The sequence below is a fragment of the Chlamydomonas reinhardtii genome, chromosome 7 (assembly GCF_000002595.2).
Source record: "Chlamydomonas reinhardtii strain CC-503 cw92 mt+ chromosome 7, whole genome shotgun sequence".
NCBI classification, from domain to species: Eukaryota; Viridiplantae; Chlorophyta; class Chlorophyceae; order Chlamydomonadales; family Chlamydomonadaceae; genus Chlamydomonas; species Chlamydomonas reinhardtii.
Genome location: NC_057010.1, coordinates 6,110,118 through 6,128,908, shown reverse-complemented (window position 1 = coordinate 6,128,908; position 18,791 = coordinate 6,110,118). Strand labels below are relative to the sequence as shown.

Here is an 18,791-nt window from a genome sequence, read left to right as displayed (position 1 = left end):
TCCCCGGCCCACATCCCTCCAGTGAGTGCTGTGAACCCCTTCCTCGCTTTCCAGTCTGCCGGTTGCCTACCATGACAACCACCCCTATATTCCCTGAGCCCGATTTACAAGCTGCCTTCGCCATCCGACCTTCACCCAGCCTCGACATGAAACTCGGCAACGCTTCGTGCTGACATCGAATGCCGCACGCCAACACTCACGTCAATAGCCGTCCTGTGAACCGCCTCCGCAGCAGCCCCTATTGCAGTGCCAGTTTGCCGCGGCCTCACATGCTTCCCCCCCGCCACTGCGCCTGTTGGTGCAGGCCACCTGCCCCACACCGCGAGCTCGAATGGCCGTTTGCACACGGCCCATGCGCACACCGTCTTGGCGCCGTCTCAGAACTTCATCCACTTCTTCTGTGCGTCCTTGTCGTGAATCGCCTTGCTCACACGCGCGGCCGCCGACTGCGCCGCTGCCAGCTCCGCCTGTAACAGCAAGCACATACACGCGGAGGCGAGCATCAGCGCTGATCGTGAATTTGTAGCCCCGACCGCTACCGATATGGTCCACAAAGCCAGACCGCACCCGCCCAGCCCACCCCTGTGCTCCCTCCCCGAGTTCCCGGCCTCAAATGCCACGTGTGTTGCCGCGCATTACCAGGCCGCGCCAGCCTGCCCCCGCAAACCAAGTACAGCACATGCATCCCAGCATATGCATCCCTCCGCCCTGAACCAGCCCCCGCACCGCACCGCATGGCGCCCCTCCGGGTCTCCACACCCCGCCTGCGCGCTCACCTGCACGCCCCTCATCTGCGCCTCTATCTGCGACCGCATGCCCTTGTTGCCGGCGTGCCGCCCTAGCATCTCCTGCAGCCGGGCCAGCTTGGTCTGCCGGGGGAAGGGCGGAGGGAGGCGGGCCGTTACGGACGTGGGAGGGTACTTGAATGTGATATCTCCCCTGCAAGAGATTGGGCCCCTGCACGCCTTTACGCACCTGTCCACCCGCCCCCATTGTGATGACCGGACACGCAACACACCTGTATGCCGGACACCTGGTCGTGGTGCGACATCAGGCCGCGCCGGTCGGGTGGCGCAGCCGGGCCGCCGCGGGAGACCGCCGCAGCCGCGACGGCGCCCACAATGGCGGCCGCCCCCGCGGTGGCGCCCCCACCCACCACCGACGTCTGCGCCTTGCGGATGCGAGCCGCCACGGAGGAGTCGCCTGAGGGGGCAGGCCATGCAAGCCGGTAGCTTACAGGTTATCCACCTATAAGAAATAAGTGCGGAGTTCACGCGGCTGAATCGCCCTGTGTGTTTATGATGCATTGAGACGCGTTACGGCAACACGCCGCCGCGCATGTCCTCACCTAGTGATGAGTTTATGAAGTCGAACAGGCCGCCGCCGCCCGGCGCGCCGCCCTCGCGCTCCCGCACCTCCGCCCGCGCCTCCCGCGCCGCCGCAATGACCCGCTTGCGCTTCTGTCGCGCGCCGCCGCGCCGCCGCTTCTTGTCAACACCGCCCGCCGCCGCCAGCTTGCCGCCACCCACCTGTTGCATCACAGAGGCACGACGGCACCAACCGACCAGGCCGTTGGCTCAGGAGCAGCGCGCAGGGCCGCGGGGGTATCAAGGAGCAACGAGCACCCAGGACAACATACCCCGCCTGCCCGACACGCAAGCCAAGAGCACGCCACAAACCCGCTCGCCTACCGCTCCGTAGCGCTTACTTAACGCTGCCGCAACCCCGCTTCCCCTGCTCCCCAAACGCCCGCGCCCGCCCGCCCGCCCTCTCGCCCCTCCGCACCCGGCGCACTCGGTCCCGGTCCACCGCGCCCAGCCCCTTGCGCTCGGGCAGCAGCAGCACCTCCGGCGCCGACATGACGCCCTCGCCTGCACACACGTGCACGTGGGGTGGGGGCACACGGGGGGGGGGCACACGTGTGTATGGGGCACACGGGGGTCGGGTCGGAACCAGGTGCGGTCGCCGGCGCGCGCTGCTGTGCGTGTACCGTATGCTTGTTTGCATTGAACACTTGAAACGGACGGAAGCATGCGTGTGCAGACAGGCAACGCATCATACGCAGGCAAGTGCACTTTGGCTTGCACTCGTGGCGCGTGTTCATCAGTGAGGTGTGGCAGCACGGTGGCCTGGCGGATGTTGTTTCCCCCGCAACCCGACTCCCTCTCCCTCTCCCGCACACGCGGCGCGCCGCCGCACCTCTCCGCCCCAGGCCGCGCCCCGCCACGTAGCCCATGCGCGCCATGAGCCGCGACGCCACCCCCCGGCCGTGCGCCTCCCACGCCGTCAGTCGGGCCGTGTCGTCCAGGGCGCCCGCGGCGGCGGCGGCCCTGCGCGTGGTGGTGGTGGGGGGACGGGCAGAGGCGGTCAGGGAGCCAGGAAGGAGGAGGGGGAGGAATTGGACGACATGGGGCGGCATGGGGCCGGGGGGAGGCCAGATGCAAGACAGACCAGTGGCAAAGAGCTAAGAGCTTAGAGCAGAGCTGAGGAGTTTCGATGTGGCCCCTTGCCTCCCAGACTGCTGCAGTGGCCACACGTTCCCTTGGAAGCCCCCACCTGAGCCCCTGACTCATTGCCCTGCCCCACGGCCTGCTGCTGCCGCAGTGAATACGTGACCTCCCAACCGCTTTGTCCCCGCCCTCCCAACTACCCACTTGGCGTGCCCAAACACGTCCAGCCCTCCTTCCCCGTCGTCGCCGTCCTCCGCTCCTCCGCCGCCTCCCTCGTCACTGCCGTACACGTCGTCATCACCGCCGTCATCGCCGTACCCATACTCGTCACCCGACCCAGAAGCGCTGTCCTCACTGCCGCCGCCGCCGGCCTGCCGCAGCAGCCCACTGACACTGCTGTCACTGCTTTCGCTGCCGCCGTCTCCCTGGTCGCACTCCTGCGCCTCTGCCGCCGCTGCCGCCGCCGCCACCTCGTCGGCATGTGTGTGCCGTGCCACTCGCTCCAGCGGCACCACCGCCTCGCCCCCGCCCCCGCCTGCGCCGCCCGCCGCCCCCGGCTGTAGCAACGGCAGCACGGTGGCAGTAGCACGCCCCCAGTCCAGTGCTACAACCTCCACGGGCAGGTACAGCCGCGAGCCGGGCAGCTGCGCCAGCGCCCGCCGCCCCACTGCAATGCCGTGCGGGCGGCCGCCGCCGCCTGCGGCCCCGCCAAGTCCGCCGCCACCACCAGCCTGCTGCTGATTGTGTTGTTGTTGTTGTTGGTGGTGGTGTTGGTGGTGGTGTGGGGGCTGGTAGGGCTGCACCAGGGCGCACATGACGTCCACCGGGTCCAGCATGAAGGGCCTGCAGGGGGGGGGACGGGTTGGGCGGGTTGGGAGGGGAGGGGGCGGGGTGGCGGGACTGTGGCTGGGCGTGTGCCCTGCACGCTACGAGGCAGCAGGCGGTGTTGCCGGTGGGCTCCAGGCGCCTGCACCAAGCCGTGCCCGCCCGCGACGCCCACCCTCGCACAGCCTTCATCCCCCAGCCACCGCCTGCACTGCACTGCGCACCTAGTGGGCACCTCGAAAGCGACAGACACCGTGTCCGGCTGGAGATGGGGTGAGGGGTAAGGGGTAGGGGCAGGGGCAGGGGTAGGGGCAGGGGCGGGGTAAGGGGTAGGGGCAGGGCAACAAGCCAACAAGGGTGGGCAGCAGTGGGCATGTAGGTCGCCAACTCCAACCCGAAGTTCGAGGGGGCGGTGGTGGAGTCAGGGAAGTAGGTTCACACGCAGTATGACTGTATGAGCGATGATGGGTGTGCCGGGGCGTGTCGTACCCATGTGCCACGTACCCGCCGCTCGTGCAAGCCTCCGCCCCTCCACACACACACACACACACAGCCCCACGCACCTGCCTGCCGCGGCCCCGCACACGGCCCGCATACCAGCGGCCGTCCATGTAGCGGAAGCGGCACGTGCATCCCGGGGCCACCGGCAGCGGCCCGGGAGGCGGCGGCGGCGCGCCGGCGTCTGCCCCGCCGTCCGCCTCGGCGTGCCCCCACGTGACCTGCTCCCGGCCAGCTGCGCCTGACTGCGGCCCTGCTACTGCTGTTGCTTCTGTTGCTGCTGCTGCTGCTGTTGCCGCGGATGCGCCACCGGTCGATGTGTCTGCTGCCGCCGCTGCCGCCAGCTGTTGCAGGATGCGGGTCTTCTTCAGATCCAACAGAGCCGCCTCCAACTCCGCCACCGCGGCGCTCAACTCTTCGCGCATCTACGGCCAACACCAGCAGCATGCAAGGGAGGAGCATCGGAAGCATTGGGTGGGCGCACAGGGTGTGTGGGCATAGGGAGCTTGTTCGGATTTAGTGCGACGGGGCGGCACCTCAGGCGCTGGAGTGAGGACCAGGCCATCGGTCAGCCGCGCCCGCACCACCTCCCGTCGCACCTGCAGCAACTCCTCGGCGCCCTCCGCTGCATCGCCTCCAATGCTTGCGATTGCCTCCTGAATGCTAGCCAGCGCCTCGCGCTGCTCATTGAGCTGCTCTGCGAGCTCGGCCTCGATGTCGTCTGCCATGCTGTGAAGTAAATAACCTATACACGCATAGTATATGTATCACGACAATTAAAGCAGCCACAGCGTGCACGCCAAACTACACGCAGCAGGATTTGGCACAGCTTTCCTTCACGGAGCTTTCACGGAGCTTTCAGTCTCTATGTGCGTGTGACTGCATATTACGATATAATCTCAAGCAAATTGGACTACTAGGCACGGCTGAATCCCGCAACCCACACTGGCACCCTCACCCCTCCACCCGGCCACCTCCCCCGAAGTCAAGTGGCTTGGGTCTATGCGCGTGACATTGCACAGCAGCACAGTTTCGCAGCAGCTCACACGCACGCCTCGTACATTGAAAGGCTACACGTACGCACGCCTCGTCCATTGAACGGCTGAAACGCGCCCGCGCCTGCCATTGCCCCTCCATCGCCCTGTGACCTACCCTCCACCATGCCTGCCGTTGCAAAAATGGTTGTCATCTGCTGAGGTCTGGGAAGCTGCACCCTACGGGACTTCACCGACCTGCCTGAACACTGTCCCATCGCACACTCCACCATGCCTGGCCATGCATGCCATGTTTAAGGCCCAGTGACCCCGTTGCAGCACCAAGTGATAAATTGCAGTACATATGTTACTCGTGAGCGTGTAAGTGTAACGCGTTCCAGCAGAGTGGGGTGCTGGATGCTGGCGCCCCCGGGGCCCTTGGTAACTTCAAACGGTGTTGCGGTCCGCACCTGATACTGCCGGCTCCGCGTGCCACCTAACAACTGCGTTCATAAATGAAACGCTACCCTTCACATGGTTGAGATTTAAGGAGGAGGCTTGAGCCAGTCAACTTTTAGCGGCGGGACATGCTGAAGAGTGTATCGCCACCTTGCAGTAGAGCCAGGCCCGGGGCCCGCGCTCCGCAAAGATAAGTAGCAGCTCTTAAGATCGGCTCGACTGAGTTCGTCAAGGGGCCGACAGAAAGTGGTTGCACACTTTAAAGTGGTCGCGCCCCTCGGATCCAAAATCACATGCTCCCGTGGCTCTCGTGCCCGAAGCTCATTCTGCAGGTCGACCTTCCATTCGGCATTCTGTAGCGCTCTGCAGCGTTCAACTGTTTGCAGCGTCGTGACTTTCCACTTTCCCACTACGGAGCCGTTCGGGCGTCCAGGCTTCGCTTGGGTCGCTCGCTTCGGCTGGATTCAAATCAAAACGGGGTCGCACTTCCATCTGGGCGACGCGTAGAAGCCAATACGGCAGACCAGGAGCGCTGTCTGTAGTCCGGGAAGGCGCGGAGGGCGCCTTACAGATACAGAGAACTAGCAGGATGGCCAGCCCAAGTGTGGATATGGGCGGCTGCTTGGAAGAGCAATATTTGGAGGTACTGGCAGCGTTGCACAGCGACGCAGTGGCCGCCGCGACCTTGTGCCGTGTCTTCAGTTCCCGCGAGCGCACGGAGGAGGTCGCGTTTGGCCTTAACACGGTATTCATGCTGTTCAGCGCCGCGCTGGTGTTTATAATGTGAGTACGCGCCATGTCGGGCAATCCTGGACGGGCGTGTCGCCAAAACGTGTTGCTGTTCCCGTTGTGCGAGATTACGTGAATAACTGTAGGAGCCAATCAAAATCAACCGTGTAGGCACGGAGGGTTCGCGATGCTGGAGGCGGGGGCAATCCGCAGCAAGAACGCGATGAACATCCTACTGCAGACAGTGCTGGACGGAGCAGCCAGGTGGGCACGTGGGAGGGGCCGGAGGGGCGGGGAAGGGGCTGGAGCAGGAGGATTGGGCCTGGGTTGGGGCCAGCCCTGTGGAGTTCAGGCACGCGTAGTCAGCATACAACACACACACATTAACGTCCCGCTGCGTCTGCTACGTTCCTCTCCCTCTCATTCTGCCTTTCGCCCGCTAACCCCGAACCACCACGAACCCACACTCCTTATTCAGCGCTGTGATGTGGTACCTGGTGGGGTTCGGCTTTGCATACGGCATTGGCGACAACCCCAACGGCTTTGTGAGTGGGGGCTCGTGGGACCGGGGTGATGGACGGGGTCGAGGAGGCGGGCTGGTGGGGGGTGCCAGCACGGGGTGCTCGGCACCCTAGTTCTACATCGACACGGAAGGGCGAGGGTGGCGGGCGGAACCGGGGTCCGCGGGTGTTCGAGCGAGCGTGGGGAAGGGAAGGAGGAAGGGGAAGGGCAGGGGAGGCCGGCGGTTGGGTCGGGACAGGCGGTGTGTGGGGCTGGACGAGCGTGTAGTCTTGAGCCTGGGCGGCTGGACCCACCGGCTCCAGGGCCACGCACGGTATTCGCCGCCGCTCACCTGTCTGTCCCGCTGCCGCCTGCGCCTCCCTCCCTGCCCCTGCCGCCTGCGCCTCCTACAGATCGGCGACGCGCTGTTCGGGCTGTCGCGCTACTCCAGCCACAACACCGGCACCGGCGTGGGGCAGTGGACCAACTGGTGGGCCGGGGGCGGGGTGGGGGGGGGAGAGGATAGGGGCTGTGTGGGTGGGAGGGGCGGGGGCAGTGTGGGTGAAGAGGGGTGTTGGTACAGGGGAGGGAGGGGGGGCGAGGCAGGAGCGGTCAGCTCGGAGGCGCTGGAGGTGGGTACAGCGGCGGGCTGGGGTGTGGGACATGGCGGGTGTGGGCCCGCATGCGGCTGGACTGCTATGGCCGCGCGCGCGCCTTCCTGCATAGCCCCTGCTGCCTGAGGCCCCGTCATTGCGGGCCGCACTGCTGCGTGCAAACCCCTCCCCGCTCCCGCTCCCCCACTGCACCCGGCAGGTTCTTCCAGTGGGCCTTTTGCGCCACTGCCGCCACCAGTGAGTGCCGCGGGGCAGAGGGGGCAGGGCCAGGGCCAGGGGGGGTAGGGGGGCAGAAGGGGGGGGCAGGGGGTGGTGGGGCAGGGGCGGATCGTTGTGTACGGCCTCCGAGGCGCCTGGTGAACACCGAAGCCAGGCGGACTGGCCACACGAGCTGTGAGGGAAGGGGTGTGGCTAGGCGGGGTTGTAGTCCGCCCGGTGCCGGGGCCGGGCGCACCCACGACCCCCGTGTGCCCCCCGCCACTCTCTCTAGTAACCCCTCGTGTTCCCCCCTTCGTTCCAAACCTGCTCCCCGCACCTCCCGCGTGGCAGTCCCGGCTGGGGCGGTGGCTGAGCGATTCAACTTCAACGCATACCTAGGTGAGGCCCGCGGCGCGGGTTGAGGCCGCGGGGTGTGGTGCCAGGGCCGAGTTCTTGCAGGGAGGGGGTTTGGGATGGGATGACCTAGGTTGTATGGGCGGGCCAAGCACAGGCACCCGTGCCCGCTGCCCTGCTTGCTCCTCCTCCTCCTGGACTATCGTATGCAACCCCTTCCCTCCCCTCCTCCCCACCTTCCCTACGCTAGTGCTCCGCTGGTTTAGCTCGGCTTGCTTAAGTTTGGGCTGGTATCCCCAACCCTCCCTCCCCTCCTGCCCGCTGTCCCCGCAGGCTACTCGCTGTTCCTGGGCGGGTTCGTGTACCCGGTGGTGGCGCACTGGGTGTGGTGCCCCACGGGGTGGCTGGGGTACGGCAAGGCCACCGCGCCCTTCCTGGGGGCGGGCATGGTGGACTTCGCGGGCAGCGGCGTGGTGCACATGACCGGAGGCCTGGCGGGTGAGGGGGTGGGGGGGAGAACGGGTTTGGGGGGAGGGCTGGGGGTTGGGAGGGGGGGATTGTAGATACCAGCCCATACTAAACCAAACCCAATGCAATAGAGCGGGGAGGGGGGAAGGGGTAGGGATTGCATAGATTGGTACACGTGTACCTAAGAGTAGGGTGGACAGGGGTTGGGGGGTTTAGGTGTGGGCGGGCTGATGGGAGAGGGGCGGCACGGCGCGGCTGGTGTTGGGGAGGTCGGCAGTGAAGAGGCTGGGGGTAGAACACTCGAGGGGGAGGACGCTTGCGCACGCGCCTTGGAAATCGACGGAAAGCGTGCGCCGCTTGGCAGCCTGCTCCCCCTCTTGCTACACACTCCCCCAGTCCCCCTGCTGCTCCACCCCACCTCGCCCCCGCTCTCATCCCCTTCGCGTCTGCTATACTACTGTACCTGGCTACGCCTTCTTACGAAATCATGGATGCGACCCCTCCCCCTGCCTCCTGTCTCAGGCCTGACCGGCGCCTGGCTGGTGGGTCCGCGCCTGGGCCGCTTCGACATGGACGGCCGCCCAGTGCCCATGCCCGGCCACAGCGCCATCCTGGTGGTGCTGGGCACAGTGCTGCTGTGGTTCGGATGGTGGGCGCGGGGGCAGGGGGAGGAGGAGGAGGAGGAGGAGGAGGAGGAGGAGGAGGAGGAGGAGGAGGAGGAGGAGGAGCGGCGGGGGCGGGGTGGGGTTAAAGAAGAACCAATGCCGTGGAAACAGTGCGGGGTGGGGGCGAGGGTGGAGGAGGAGGAGGAGTGGCGGGGGCGGGGGCGGAGGGCAGCCGAAGTCCATCCCCATTTCCATCCCATTCCTCCTCTCCCACCCACCCCACCAACCCCTATCCACCACTTCGTCTGCAGTCTTGCGTGCATCCTGTACCGCTTTGCCAACCATCTTTGCAACCCCACCACCCACACACCCGCAGGTACGGCTTCAACCCCGGCTCAGCGCTGGTGGCGGACGTGCGCAGCAGCGCCCTCATCGCCGGCCGCGCCGCCGTGACCACCACTCTGTCGGGCGCGGCGGGCGGGCTGACCTGCCTGCTGCTGGGCTTCTTCCGGCACGTGGCGTGGGACCTGATCAGCCTGTGCAACGGCATGCTGGTCGGCTTCGTGGCGGTCACGGCCGGATGCCACGTCATTGAGCCCTGGTGAGGCGGGGGGGGGGGGTTCGTAACAGTGGGAGGTGAGGCGGGGGGGGGTTGAGGCGGGATGGGAGGGGGAGGTTGGGCTGCATGACTTGAAGCACCGGGCTCCAGCTGAGGCGGCAGGTAGTGGCGGTGTGCTCACAGCAACTGCTGACATCATGCTGGCGGCACAGGTGTGCGCTCTCTGCCACACCAGCGCACCAGCACACACCAGTACCGCCCACCTCCTCTACCCTCCCCCTCACGTGCTCCACCCACCCGCCCGCCTCCACCCCAACCCCACCCCCCACCCCAGGGCGGCTCTCATCTGCGGCTTCTGCGCGGCCTTCATCTTCGAGGGCACCTGCGTGCTGCTGCTGCGGCTGCGGGTGGACGACGTGGTCAGCGCCGGACCCATGCACGGCTGCTGCGGCGCCTGGGGGGTGCTGTTCGTGGGGCTGCTGGCCAAGGAGGTGAGGGGCAGGGGGGAGACGGGGAGGGAGGGGGGGGGGTTATAGATACCAGCCCAAACTAAACTAAACCCAATGCAATAGAGCGAGGAGGAGAGCGTGGCCTATGCTTGACAAGGGGGGAAGGGAGGGGAGCGAGGGGAGGTGGAAGGTGGGGGATCGCAGGGAGGTGAGGGGGAGGTGAGGAGGGGTCCGGGGGCTGTGGGCAAGCGCGCGGAGTGGGGGAGGGGAGGGGGGGGGGTAGACATGGGCAGGGAGGTGAGGGTGGTGGTCGGGAGACGTCGTGCACCGAGGCTGCCACTCAAAGGCCCCGACCCCTCCCTGTCTGCCGCACCTTGTGGGTGTGCCGCCCTCCCTCCCTATCTCCTTCCACACACGCCGCCCACCCGCCCACCCGCCCACCCGCCTCCACGCCTCCCCGCCCCTCACTCCTCAGGAGTACATCCAGCAGGCCTACGTGCGCGACAGCTACCCCTACGGCCTCTTCTACGGCGGCGGGGGGCTGCTGCTGGCCAGCCAGGTGGGGGGATGACTGGGGAGGAGCTGTTCATGTGGAGAACGGAGTGAACGTAGGGGCGGGACGGGGGAGGGAGCGTGGGGAGGGAGGTAGTAATGCCGTTCAGTGGGGTTTGCAGGCATGCGAGGGCCAGCCAGCCATCCAGTAGGTTGGGGCGGGGGTCGCGGTGTGCGGGTGGGGTCAGGGCCACAGGGCCACACGACCACACGGCCAGCCCACCCCCACGGCTCACCCATGGCCCTAGTCTTGTCTTGCCACCACCTGCCACCGCCACCAATCCTCCTCCCACCACTCTCCTACCATTCCTCCCTTCCCTCCCACCACTCCTCGCTTCCCGCCCCTCCCTCCCCGTCCCTCCCCTTCCCTCCCCCCCTGCCCTGCCCTTGTCCCCAGGTGATCGGCATTCTGTCCATCGCGGGCTGGGTGCTGGGCACCATGGGCCCCTTCTTCCTGCTGTTCCGGGCGGCCGGCAGCCTACGCATTAGCGCCGAGGACGAGCACAAGGGGCTGGACGCCTCCAAACACGGGGTAAGAGGAGGAGGAGGGGGAGGAGAGGAGGGATAGGGGGATTGCAAAAGATGGTTGGCAAAGCGGTCAGGATGCACTAGAGACTGCAGACGAAGGGGCGGAGGGGCGGAGTCGCGATAGGGCGAGGAGGGGAGGGGAATTGTGATGCATTACGAAGGAGTGGGAAGGCGGGCGGTGCAAGTACGCAGAGCCGAGGGCGGTGGGTTGGCCCCTCAGCCCCGCACCACCTCCTCTAACTCTCTGTTGCCCATGCCCATGACGCCCATGCCCAGACCCGCACCACCTCCTCGCTAACTCGCTCTTCCTCCTCCTCCTTGCTCCGCCTCCTCCTCCTCTTGCTCCTCGTCCCGCTCAGGGCTCCGCCTACCACCACCACCACGGCGGCGGCCCCGCCGGCGCCTTCTACGGCGGCAGCCCCAACGGCCCAACCGCCGGCATGGGCGGCATGGGCCTCGGCCTGGGCGGCATGGGTATGGGCAGTAGCCATCACGTGGTGCCGCACCCGCACCTGGGCATGGGCCTGGGACTGGGCATGGTGGACTCCAACCCCAACAGCACCACCGCGGCGGGCGGCCCGCACACGCACCCGCACCTGCGCCCGCACTCGCCGCACGGCGGCGCGGGCGGCCCCGGCCCGGGCGGCGCGCCCGCGCACACGCTGCTCGCCAACGGCGGCACACACTACCACCAGGTGAGAGGCGTGCGGGAGGTTCGGGGCGTGGGGTGTGGGCATGTCGGTTTGGGCACGCGCATGGGCGTGGGCGCTTGATTGTGTGGGCGCTTGTGTGAGCGTGGCGTGGATGGCTTGAGCCGTGGAGCGGACAGGACTGGGGCACCTCGCACACAGCAGCTCCATACCCGTTTCCCCGCTCGTGAACGCTCCCCGTTACCCCCCACCCCCATGAATGGCTACCCCCCTCGGCCTTACCTCTTCCCTCCGCGCCCCCGTCCCCCCTGCCTCCGCCCCCTTCATACTTGTGATTTGACCACTCCGTTCTCCACATGAACTTCTTACCCGCCCCCCATCTGGCTACGCCTTCACTTCTTCAATAATCATGTATGTAACCCGCCTCAGGTGTACAACGGCAAGATGGTCCCTGGCGACTCCATCATGCGCGGCAACACACTCGGCCACTTCCACAACGGCTCCAACGGCGGCGCCGGCACCACCCACCACAGCTACGGCGGCATCGGCAACTTCAGCGCCCACCACTACGCCAGCGGCGGCGCCGGCTCCCTGGGTGTGGGCGGCGGCGCCTCGGCCGACCCCACCGGGCACGGCCCCAGCGCGGCTGGCGGCCTTCTAGGCGTGGCAGGCGTGGCGGGCGCGGCGGCGGCGGCGGCGGTGGGGATGGTGGTGTCGGGCGGTGGCGCGGCGCCGTCGCAGCAGCAGCCACAGCAGCAGCCACAGCCACAGCCGCAGCCGCACTTGGACTCGTCGCCGGGGACGGAGGCGGCGACGGCGACGGCGGCAGGGGCAGGGGCAGGGGCAGGGGCAGGGGAGGGTGCAGGGGCGGGGGGCGAGGTGATGCTGGTGGATATATCGGCGGGGCCGCAGCAGGGAGGGGCGGCCAAGCCGCTCGGGAGTGCGACGGTGGATGCGGTGGTGGAGGCGCCAGGGTCAGCACTGGCAGCGGCGGCTGCACCCGGTGCTGCCTCGACATAAGTGTGACCGCAGACATCTTGGCCGGGTGTTCTTAGAGCTAGTAGTTGTCGGGTGAGGCGGGGTACAGGTGAGCATGAGCGTGTTGATACTGAGAAGAGGGACAGAGATGACAGCAAGCGGAGCGGTAAGTAGCGTGGTGTGTGCGGGAGGTGAAGGGCTGGATGGCGCGCGTACAGCAGCGGCGGGGTGCGTACCGGCGGTGGTGGGGGTGCCGGAGAGTGACCGATAACGTCAGAACATACGGATCGCAGGAGTAGGATCAAGTGAACGACTAGGTGAAGGAGAGATAACTGGGAACGAGTGACTGCATGGGTGTGGGACGTGTGGGATAATGCACAGCTGACATTAGTGTTGGGTGGGTTCAGGGCGTGGGAAGGGGAATCGTATATGATCATGAGGCTGCAGGCGAGCCGCGGCGGAGACAGAGAAAGGCGTAGAACGACTTGGTCATCGAAGTATGCGCGCTAAAGTGCGGGGTCAAATGTTACGCGTGACGTAAGGAGCGTGTGTGATCTTGCTCTGACGTGGAGGGGGTCAGGTTGCGGCCAGGACAGGACAGGCACCCTGCCGCAGCACTCAGAGCGCTCCTAGTAGCAATAGCATAGCAAAGGTACTGGACGCCGATGTGCGATGTTTGTTACGGCAGGGCTACGGTATCCTTAATGCACCCCCGGCACGACAAGCAGTGTGAGCGCTCTGAAGGGGTTTGAAGTACCGTATCACGGTTTGCTCGGCGGGGCGGCAAGACGGGGCGGGGCGGGACGGCAAGACTATGCACTCTGCAGTCCATGGCCGCGGCACTGCTGACGGCGCTCGTGCAGAACGCCGCAGGTCCGCGGGCCAGTGGGGCGCCCGCGGGGCACTTCGGGAGGCACTGCGGACGACCTGCGATGTGCCACAACGCAGAGGCTGTTATGTGTCACTGCACGGAGCCCGGACATGTTGCCTGTTGTGTGCGGTTACATGGTGGTGAGCACGACGTGCATTCCTGTCGTCGTAGCAACCGAGGCCCGGGCCGGGGGACCCTTATAACGCCTGCAACACTTACATGTGCCACCCGGACACGGCTGGCCAGGAAGGCGGGGCCTTCGCCCTTTGGAGAGAGAGCGCTGAGAGGCCGGCAGAGTCCATGGCATTGAAGCCTGCGTGCGTATGACAGCTTCATCACGCCAATCCCGGTATGCGGGCTGCATGCAGGCAAGGAGAGCTCACAACTTTGAGGACGACTTGCCGCCGAGTTGTGGGGCTTGATGGTTAGCGTGGCTTGGGGCCAGGGGGGGACGAGTGGGGGGTCGGCGCCCAGGGCGGCTTGGTGTGCAATCCCCGCTGCGCAGGAAGGCCGCCGACGTGGTCGCAGTGCCCGGTGAAAGACGTGGTAGCAGCGCCCGGTGCGGCTTGTGCCCATGTCACAAAGCCTGCCGTCGGGCCGAGCAAGGCAACTCTGGCACCAGGCCTCACCAGGCCACCAGCAGTGCAGCGTGCCGTGCTGCCTTGTTGTCCTTATCCAGTACGGCGTGCACCATCTGTGCTTCTCGTGGACCCAGGGAGGCTCAGGAAATGGCCTAGGGGTGCTGGGGGCGGCTCAAGACGGCTCAGTGGTACGGCGTGCACGGCGCCGCCGCGCCAGGCTGCGCCAGGCCCCGCCCCACGGCTTGCACCCACGGCTGCAGAGCTTGTGCATATGCATTGGAATTAGAAGCGAAGGGGGAAGGCCCCTCCAGAGGGTTCTGGAAGCAGCCGTAAACGGGGCTGCAGACGGTTGTCAATCGTGGACAATGAAGCTGCATGACATCATGCTTGGGAGGCGAGGAGTGCCCATTGCTGCCTCTTTATTGAATTGCAATGGCAGCACGGATTCTTTGTTCACTCTTATGCTCCACAGTACCTATCGCCAAGCGCTTAAGCCCACTTGGCTGTCATTCCCCGTTCACGCAAGCGTTGACCTCTTCGTCACAAAATACACATAGCATAGCATTACTTCATAGGTTATTTAGCTCGAGTACAAAAATGGTGGAGAAGATGCACACGAAGGCAAGCATTCCGATTGCTGCGTGGAGTCGAAGCAGCGAAGCGGGGGAAATGCCTTGGGGCGCGCCATTTCATCGTGTTGATGAGAACCTGATCTGTGCACACAGGTATGCATTATTGGGAGCGGGCCTGCAGCGCATACCGCGGCCGTGTACACCGCACGCGCGGAGCTGCAACCCATCCTGTTTGAGGGCTTCATGGCCAACGGCATCGCGGCCGGTGGCCAGCTGACCACCACCACCGACGTGGAGAACTTTCCGGGTGAGCAAGCGGCGAGAAGGCGGGAGCCGTCTCGTCCAATGATGGACGAGGCCACGAGGCGTCTTTGCCGTTTGCGCGCCTTTAGACGGATCGCATCATGCTCTGCAGAGAATGGCGTGTTAAGATCAATGGCTGATCAGTGCATAAATCTGATCAGCCTGCACGCTTGCGTAAGGCTCGCGCCGGGTTTGAAACTATTACTACCCGCTCGGCCTACGGCCACACGATGGCGGCTGCTGCGTGCCCCTTTGACGCCCACCCGTCCCCAGCACACATACCTAAGCTTGCTCCCCGACACCGTGCTCCTAGCATTTATCAATCCCACGCACCAGTAAGAAAACCTCAAGCATACGCCTCCTCCTTATGCATCCCGCATTCTCACATGCGTTGGTGTCGTGCTCATTCCTCCCCGTTCCTCCCCCCCTCCCTCTGCCGGCACAGGCTTTCCCGAGGGTATCCTGGGTGCAGAGCTGACCACCCGCTTCCGGGAACAGTCGGAGCGCTTCGGCACCCGCATCTACAGCGGTGAGCAGCAGCAGGGAGCAGGACTGAGCTGGGAGGGGCGCGCGCGGGGGGCAAAGAAGGCGCGAGGAAAAGCTCAATACGCACACATCACCAACACCGCACTCCCCCACCGCAACCCCACCGTACCCCCACACACCGCCACACACCCGCACACAGGCACCCGACCCACATATCGCACATACACCCCCCCCCCTCCGCACACCTCCACCCCCCCCCCCCGCACACACACAGAGACGGTGGACAGCATCGACACCTCCCGGCGGCCCTTCACGGTGCGCACCGCGGACAAGGAGGTCACCGCCGACAGCCTCATCATCGCCACGGGCGCGGTGGCGCGGCGGCTGGAGTTCCCCGGCAGCGGCGAGGAGGGCGGCTTCTGGAACCGCGGCATCAGCGCCTGCGCCGTGTGCGACGGCGCGGCGCCCATCTTCCGCAACAAGCCCATCGCGGTCATTGGCGGCGGCGACAGCGCCATGGAGGAGGCCACCTTCCTCACGTGAGGCGGGGCGGAGGATGGGGGGCGGGAGAGGGTTGGGATACCAGCCCGGACTTGACCGAACCAGGCCAAACTAGCGGGGCACAGGCAGAGGCGGCAGTTGCTAGGGGGATGGAGGGAGGCCGGGGGGATGGGTTCCTCGGTACCGATGCATGGGGGGGCGCAGGGGGAGGAGTGGGCGGAAGGACAGGACTGGATCAGGATTGGGGGGGGAGGGAGGAGTGGGAGGAGAGGGCCGAGGGAGGTGAGACGCGGGGTCCTGCGGGACGACTGGAGTGAAGGACTTGGGGGGCGCCGGGAGCCGGGGAAGCAGGGGGGGGCTGGGGGCTGGCCATGACATGTACGGCGCCACAGCTGGCATGTGTGTTGTGTTGGAGTGTGTGTGTATGTGTGCGTTATAAATGCGAAGCCGTGTGTGCATGTGTGTATGTGTGTGTGTGTGTGTGTGTGTGAGGCCCGGGGCGGCACGGTGGAGGCACTGGCGCACCCGCTGCACCAGCGCACCCGCCGAGGGCGTGTGCCCCCACACCTTCACCACCACCACCACCACACTGCACCGGACCCAACTCGCGGGCCTTCCCACCCCTGCCTCCTGCCCCCTACCTCCTCCTGACCCCGCAGCAAGTACGGCTCCAAGGTGTATATCATCCACAGGTGTGTGCGACTGGGGCCGCGGGCTGGGGGGGCCACTGGGCGTGTGTGTGGAGCGGGGCGTGTGTGGGGGGGGGCGTGTGGGGGGAGGCGGGCGTGCTGTGGCTGCTGTGTCGTGCAGTGTGCCTGTCCTTGCAAGGCAAGGAGGGGTTGCGGTGCATGTACATGTGTACATGTGCACATGTGGGATTGAACTTGGGGTGTGTGTTTTCTCGTGAGCATGCGTCATGCCTTGCTTGCGTACGAATGGCACAGCTTCCAGACCCAAGCCGCCTCCCCACGCACCACCTCCTAGCTCCTCCCCAACTGCCCACGCGTGCCCCCTCACACCCTCAACCCCACCCAGGCGCGACTCCTTCCGCGCCTCTAAGATCATGGCCAAGCGCGCGCTGGAGCACCCGAAGATTGAGGTGCTGTGGAACAGTGTGGTGGAGGAGGCGTACGGCAACGAGAAGGGGCTGCTGGGGGGTGTCAAGGTGCGTGTGTTTCGTGTGCGTGACATGCGTGTCGGCATGTGCTTGTGTGCGGCGCGTGTCGGTCGCGAACTGCCTGGTGATGTTGCAAACGGAGTTTCGGCTTCGGTTCACATATGGGGCACGTGGACACACACTGCTTTCCGTGCCTGCTCTCGTCCTTCTGCTTACTGTGTTGGTAAACACGCACACACACACACCCTCCGCCGGGGCAGGCTTTTGTTTCGAATCCTCAGACGCCTGCCTGCGCACACACGCCGCCTGCGCGCGTACACGCACACACCACACACACCGCACACACACCGCACACACACACACACACACGCACGCACGCACGCACGCACACACACACACATACACGCATGCACACCCACAGGTCAAGGACGTGGTGACGGGCGAGCTGCACGACCTGCCGGTGTCGGGGCTGTTCTTCGCCATCGGCCACCAGCCCGCCACGGCCTTCCTGAACGGCCAGGTGCGGCGACAGGCGGGCAGGCAGGCGGGCAGGCAGGGTATTGGGGCCGAAGGGCTTGGGCAGGGCGCGTGCACGGTCGCGTCACGGCTGGGTGGACTGCAGGAATTGGCGCTTGCATGCCCCCGATGAATCCACGCCCCCCTTTGCCATCCTGACCCGCCTTGTGCCATCGTGCCTGCCATCCCCCCGCTATCGCCATCGCGTCCCCTCGCATGTGCCTGCACCAGCACGCGCCGTGTCATCCCGGCCCCACGTGCCTGATAAACACACACACCCTTGTTCCATTCACATCCCACCCACACCACGCGCTTCCGCCCTCCCCCACCCCCCACCCCAATTCCCACATCCCCCCCCGCCCCCCCCCCTCGCCTTCTCGTCTTATTTAACATGCATGTACCCCCCCCCCCTGCCTCCCCGCCTCCCCGCCTCCCCAGCTGGCGCTGGACGCCGAGGGCTACATCGTGACCGCGCCCGACTCCACCGCCACCTCCGTGCCGGGCGTGTTCGCGGCGGGCGACGTGCAGGACAAGAAGTGGCGCCAGGCCATTACGGCGGCGGGCACCGGATGCATGGCGGCGCTGGAGGTGCGAGGGTGGGGAGGGGCGGGGTGGTGGGGGCGGTGGGGGTGTAGACACCAGCCCCAACCAAAGCAAACTAGCAGAGCACAGGCGGGGTGCGGCGGCACAATGATATAGGGAAGCGAACGGGAGCGGGAGGGGAAGCAGGGGGTGGAGCAAGTCCCGAAGTCCAAAGCCCGAAGTAGCGGCGGGGCGGGGCAGGCCCGGAGGGAGGTCGGGATGTCAGGGATGAAGGGATGAGGGAGTAATATTAAGGACCGGTTCGCACACCTGAACATGCGCGTGCTTGTGCTGTGGCGCGGACCCCACCGTGCCCCCATTTTTAATAATTATGAATGTGCCCCTACCACCGCACACTGCAGGCGGAGCACTTCATCTCGGCGCACGAGGCGGAGCCGGAGGCGGACGGGGCGAAGGAGCCCGCGGCTGCAGCGGCGGCTCCGGTGGCAGATGGTAATCTCTGATGACGCCAGGACGGAGGGCTGTAGCGGAGGTTGCTGGCTCGGGCTGGCAGTAGCAGGGGCTGGAGCGCGGCGTTCGGAGGGGCGCACGTGCGTATGTGGTCAGACAGCTGCGGGGGTAGGGTTAGGTCAGTTAAGTACAGGGTTGGCAGGGCCTTAGATTTAGATAACTAAGGATATGCTTATGTAAGCTTATATATAACTTAGACATTAGACAGAAGCCCCCCGACGACCATAGTCAACGCACGGTCAAACTAATGTTGCTATATAGCATTATGTAAGCTTATCTAATCTTATCTAAGGTTTAGACTGGGGCCATGCGGTACGCCGCCCACGTGCCAGGCCCCAGCAAGATCCTCGCCGCGGGCCTTGAAGCCAGCGACGAGGAGCTGATCCTGCAGCAGTGTGAG

General features: G+C 65.8%; 3 protein-coding genes across 3 annotated transcripts; 2 read left to right on the top strand and 1 right to left on the bottom strand.

Moving 5' to 3' along the window:
* Window positions 1-92: 92 nt before the first annotated feature.
* CHLRE_07g355700v5 (uncharacterized protein) lies at window positions 93-4,653 on the bottom strand. Its single transcript, XM_043064650.1, has 10 exons — window positions 4,373-4,653; window positions 3,839-4,198; window positions 3,500-3,537; window positions 2,655-3,293; window positions 2,200-2,330; window positions 1,786-1,871; window positions 1,349-1,529; window positions 1,019-1,203; window positions 777-869; window positions 93-467 (listed from the first exon to the last, which is right to left on the bottom strand). Exons 1-10 carry the CDS (start codon window positions 4,499-4,501, stop codon window positions 378-380), a joined length of 1,932 nt encoding a protein of 643 aa, XP_042923218.1. The 5' UTR covers window positions 4,502-4,653; the 3' UTR covers window positions 93-377.
* A 640-nt stretch (window positions 4,654-5,293) lies between these two features.
* Window positions 5,294-13,486, top strand: CHLRE_07g355650v5 (uncharacterized protein). The gene is made up of 14 exons (XM_043064649.1): window positions 5,294-5,989; window positions 6,107-6,199; window positions 6,414-6,480; window positions 6,850-6,926; window positions 7,250-7,287; window positions 7,600-7,647; window positions 7,936-8,100; window positions 8,593-8,719; window positions 9,052-9,276; window positions 9,569-9,725; window positions 10,159-10,242; window positions 10,633-10,767; window positions 11,123-11,458; window positions 11,843-13,486. The coding sequence occupies exons 2-14, from the start codon at window positions 6,123-6,125 to the stop codon at window positions 12,431-12,433; spliced, it is 2,127 nt and encodes a 708-aa protein (XP_042923217.1). The 5' UTR covers window positions 5,294-5,989; window positions 6,107-6,122; the 3' UTR covers window positions 12,434-13,486.
* Window positions 13,487-14,285: 799 nt separating this feature from the next.
* On the top strand, window positions 14,286-18,674 carry CHLRE_07g355600v5 (uncharacterized protein). Its single transcript, XM_043064648.1, has 9 exons — window positions 14,286-14,464; window positions 14,569-14,722; window positions 15,164-15,247; window positions 15,479-15,743; window positions 16,365-16,397; window positions 16,741-16,870; window positions 17,244-17,342; window positions 17,777-17,926; window positions 18,283-18,674. Exons 1-9 carry the CDS (start codon window positions 14,441-14,443, stop codon window positions 18,382-18,384), a joined length of 1,041 nt encoding a protein of 346 aa, XP_042923216.1. The 5' UTR covers window positions 14,286-14,440; the 3' UTR covers window positions 18,385-18,674.
* Window positions 18,675-18,791: the final 117 nt, after the last annotated feature.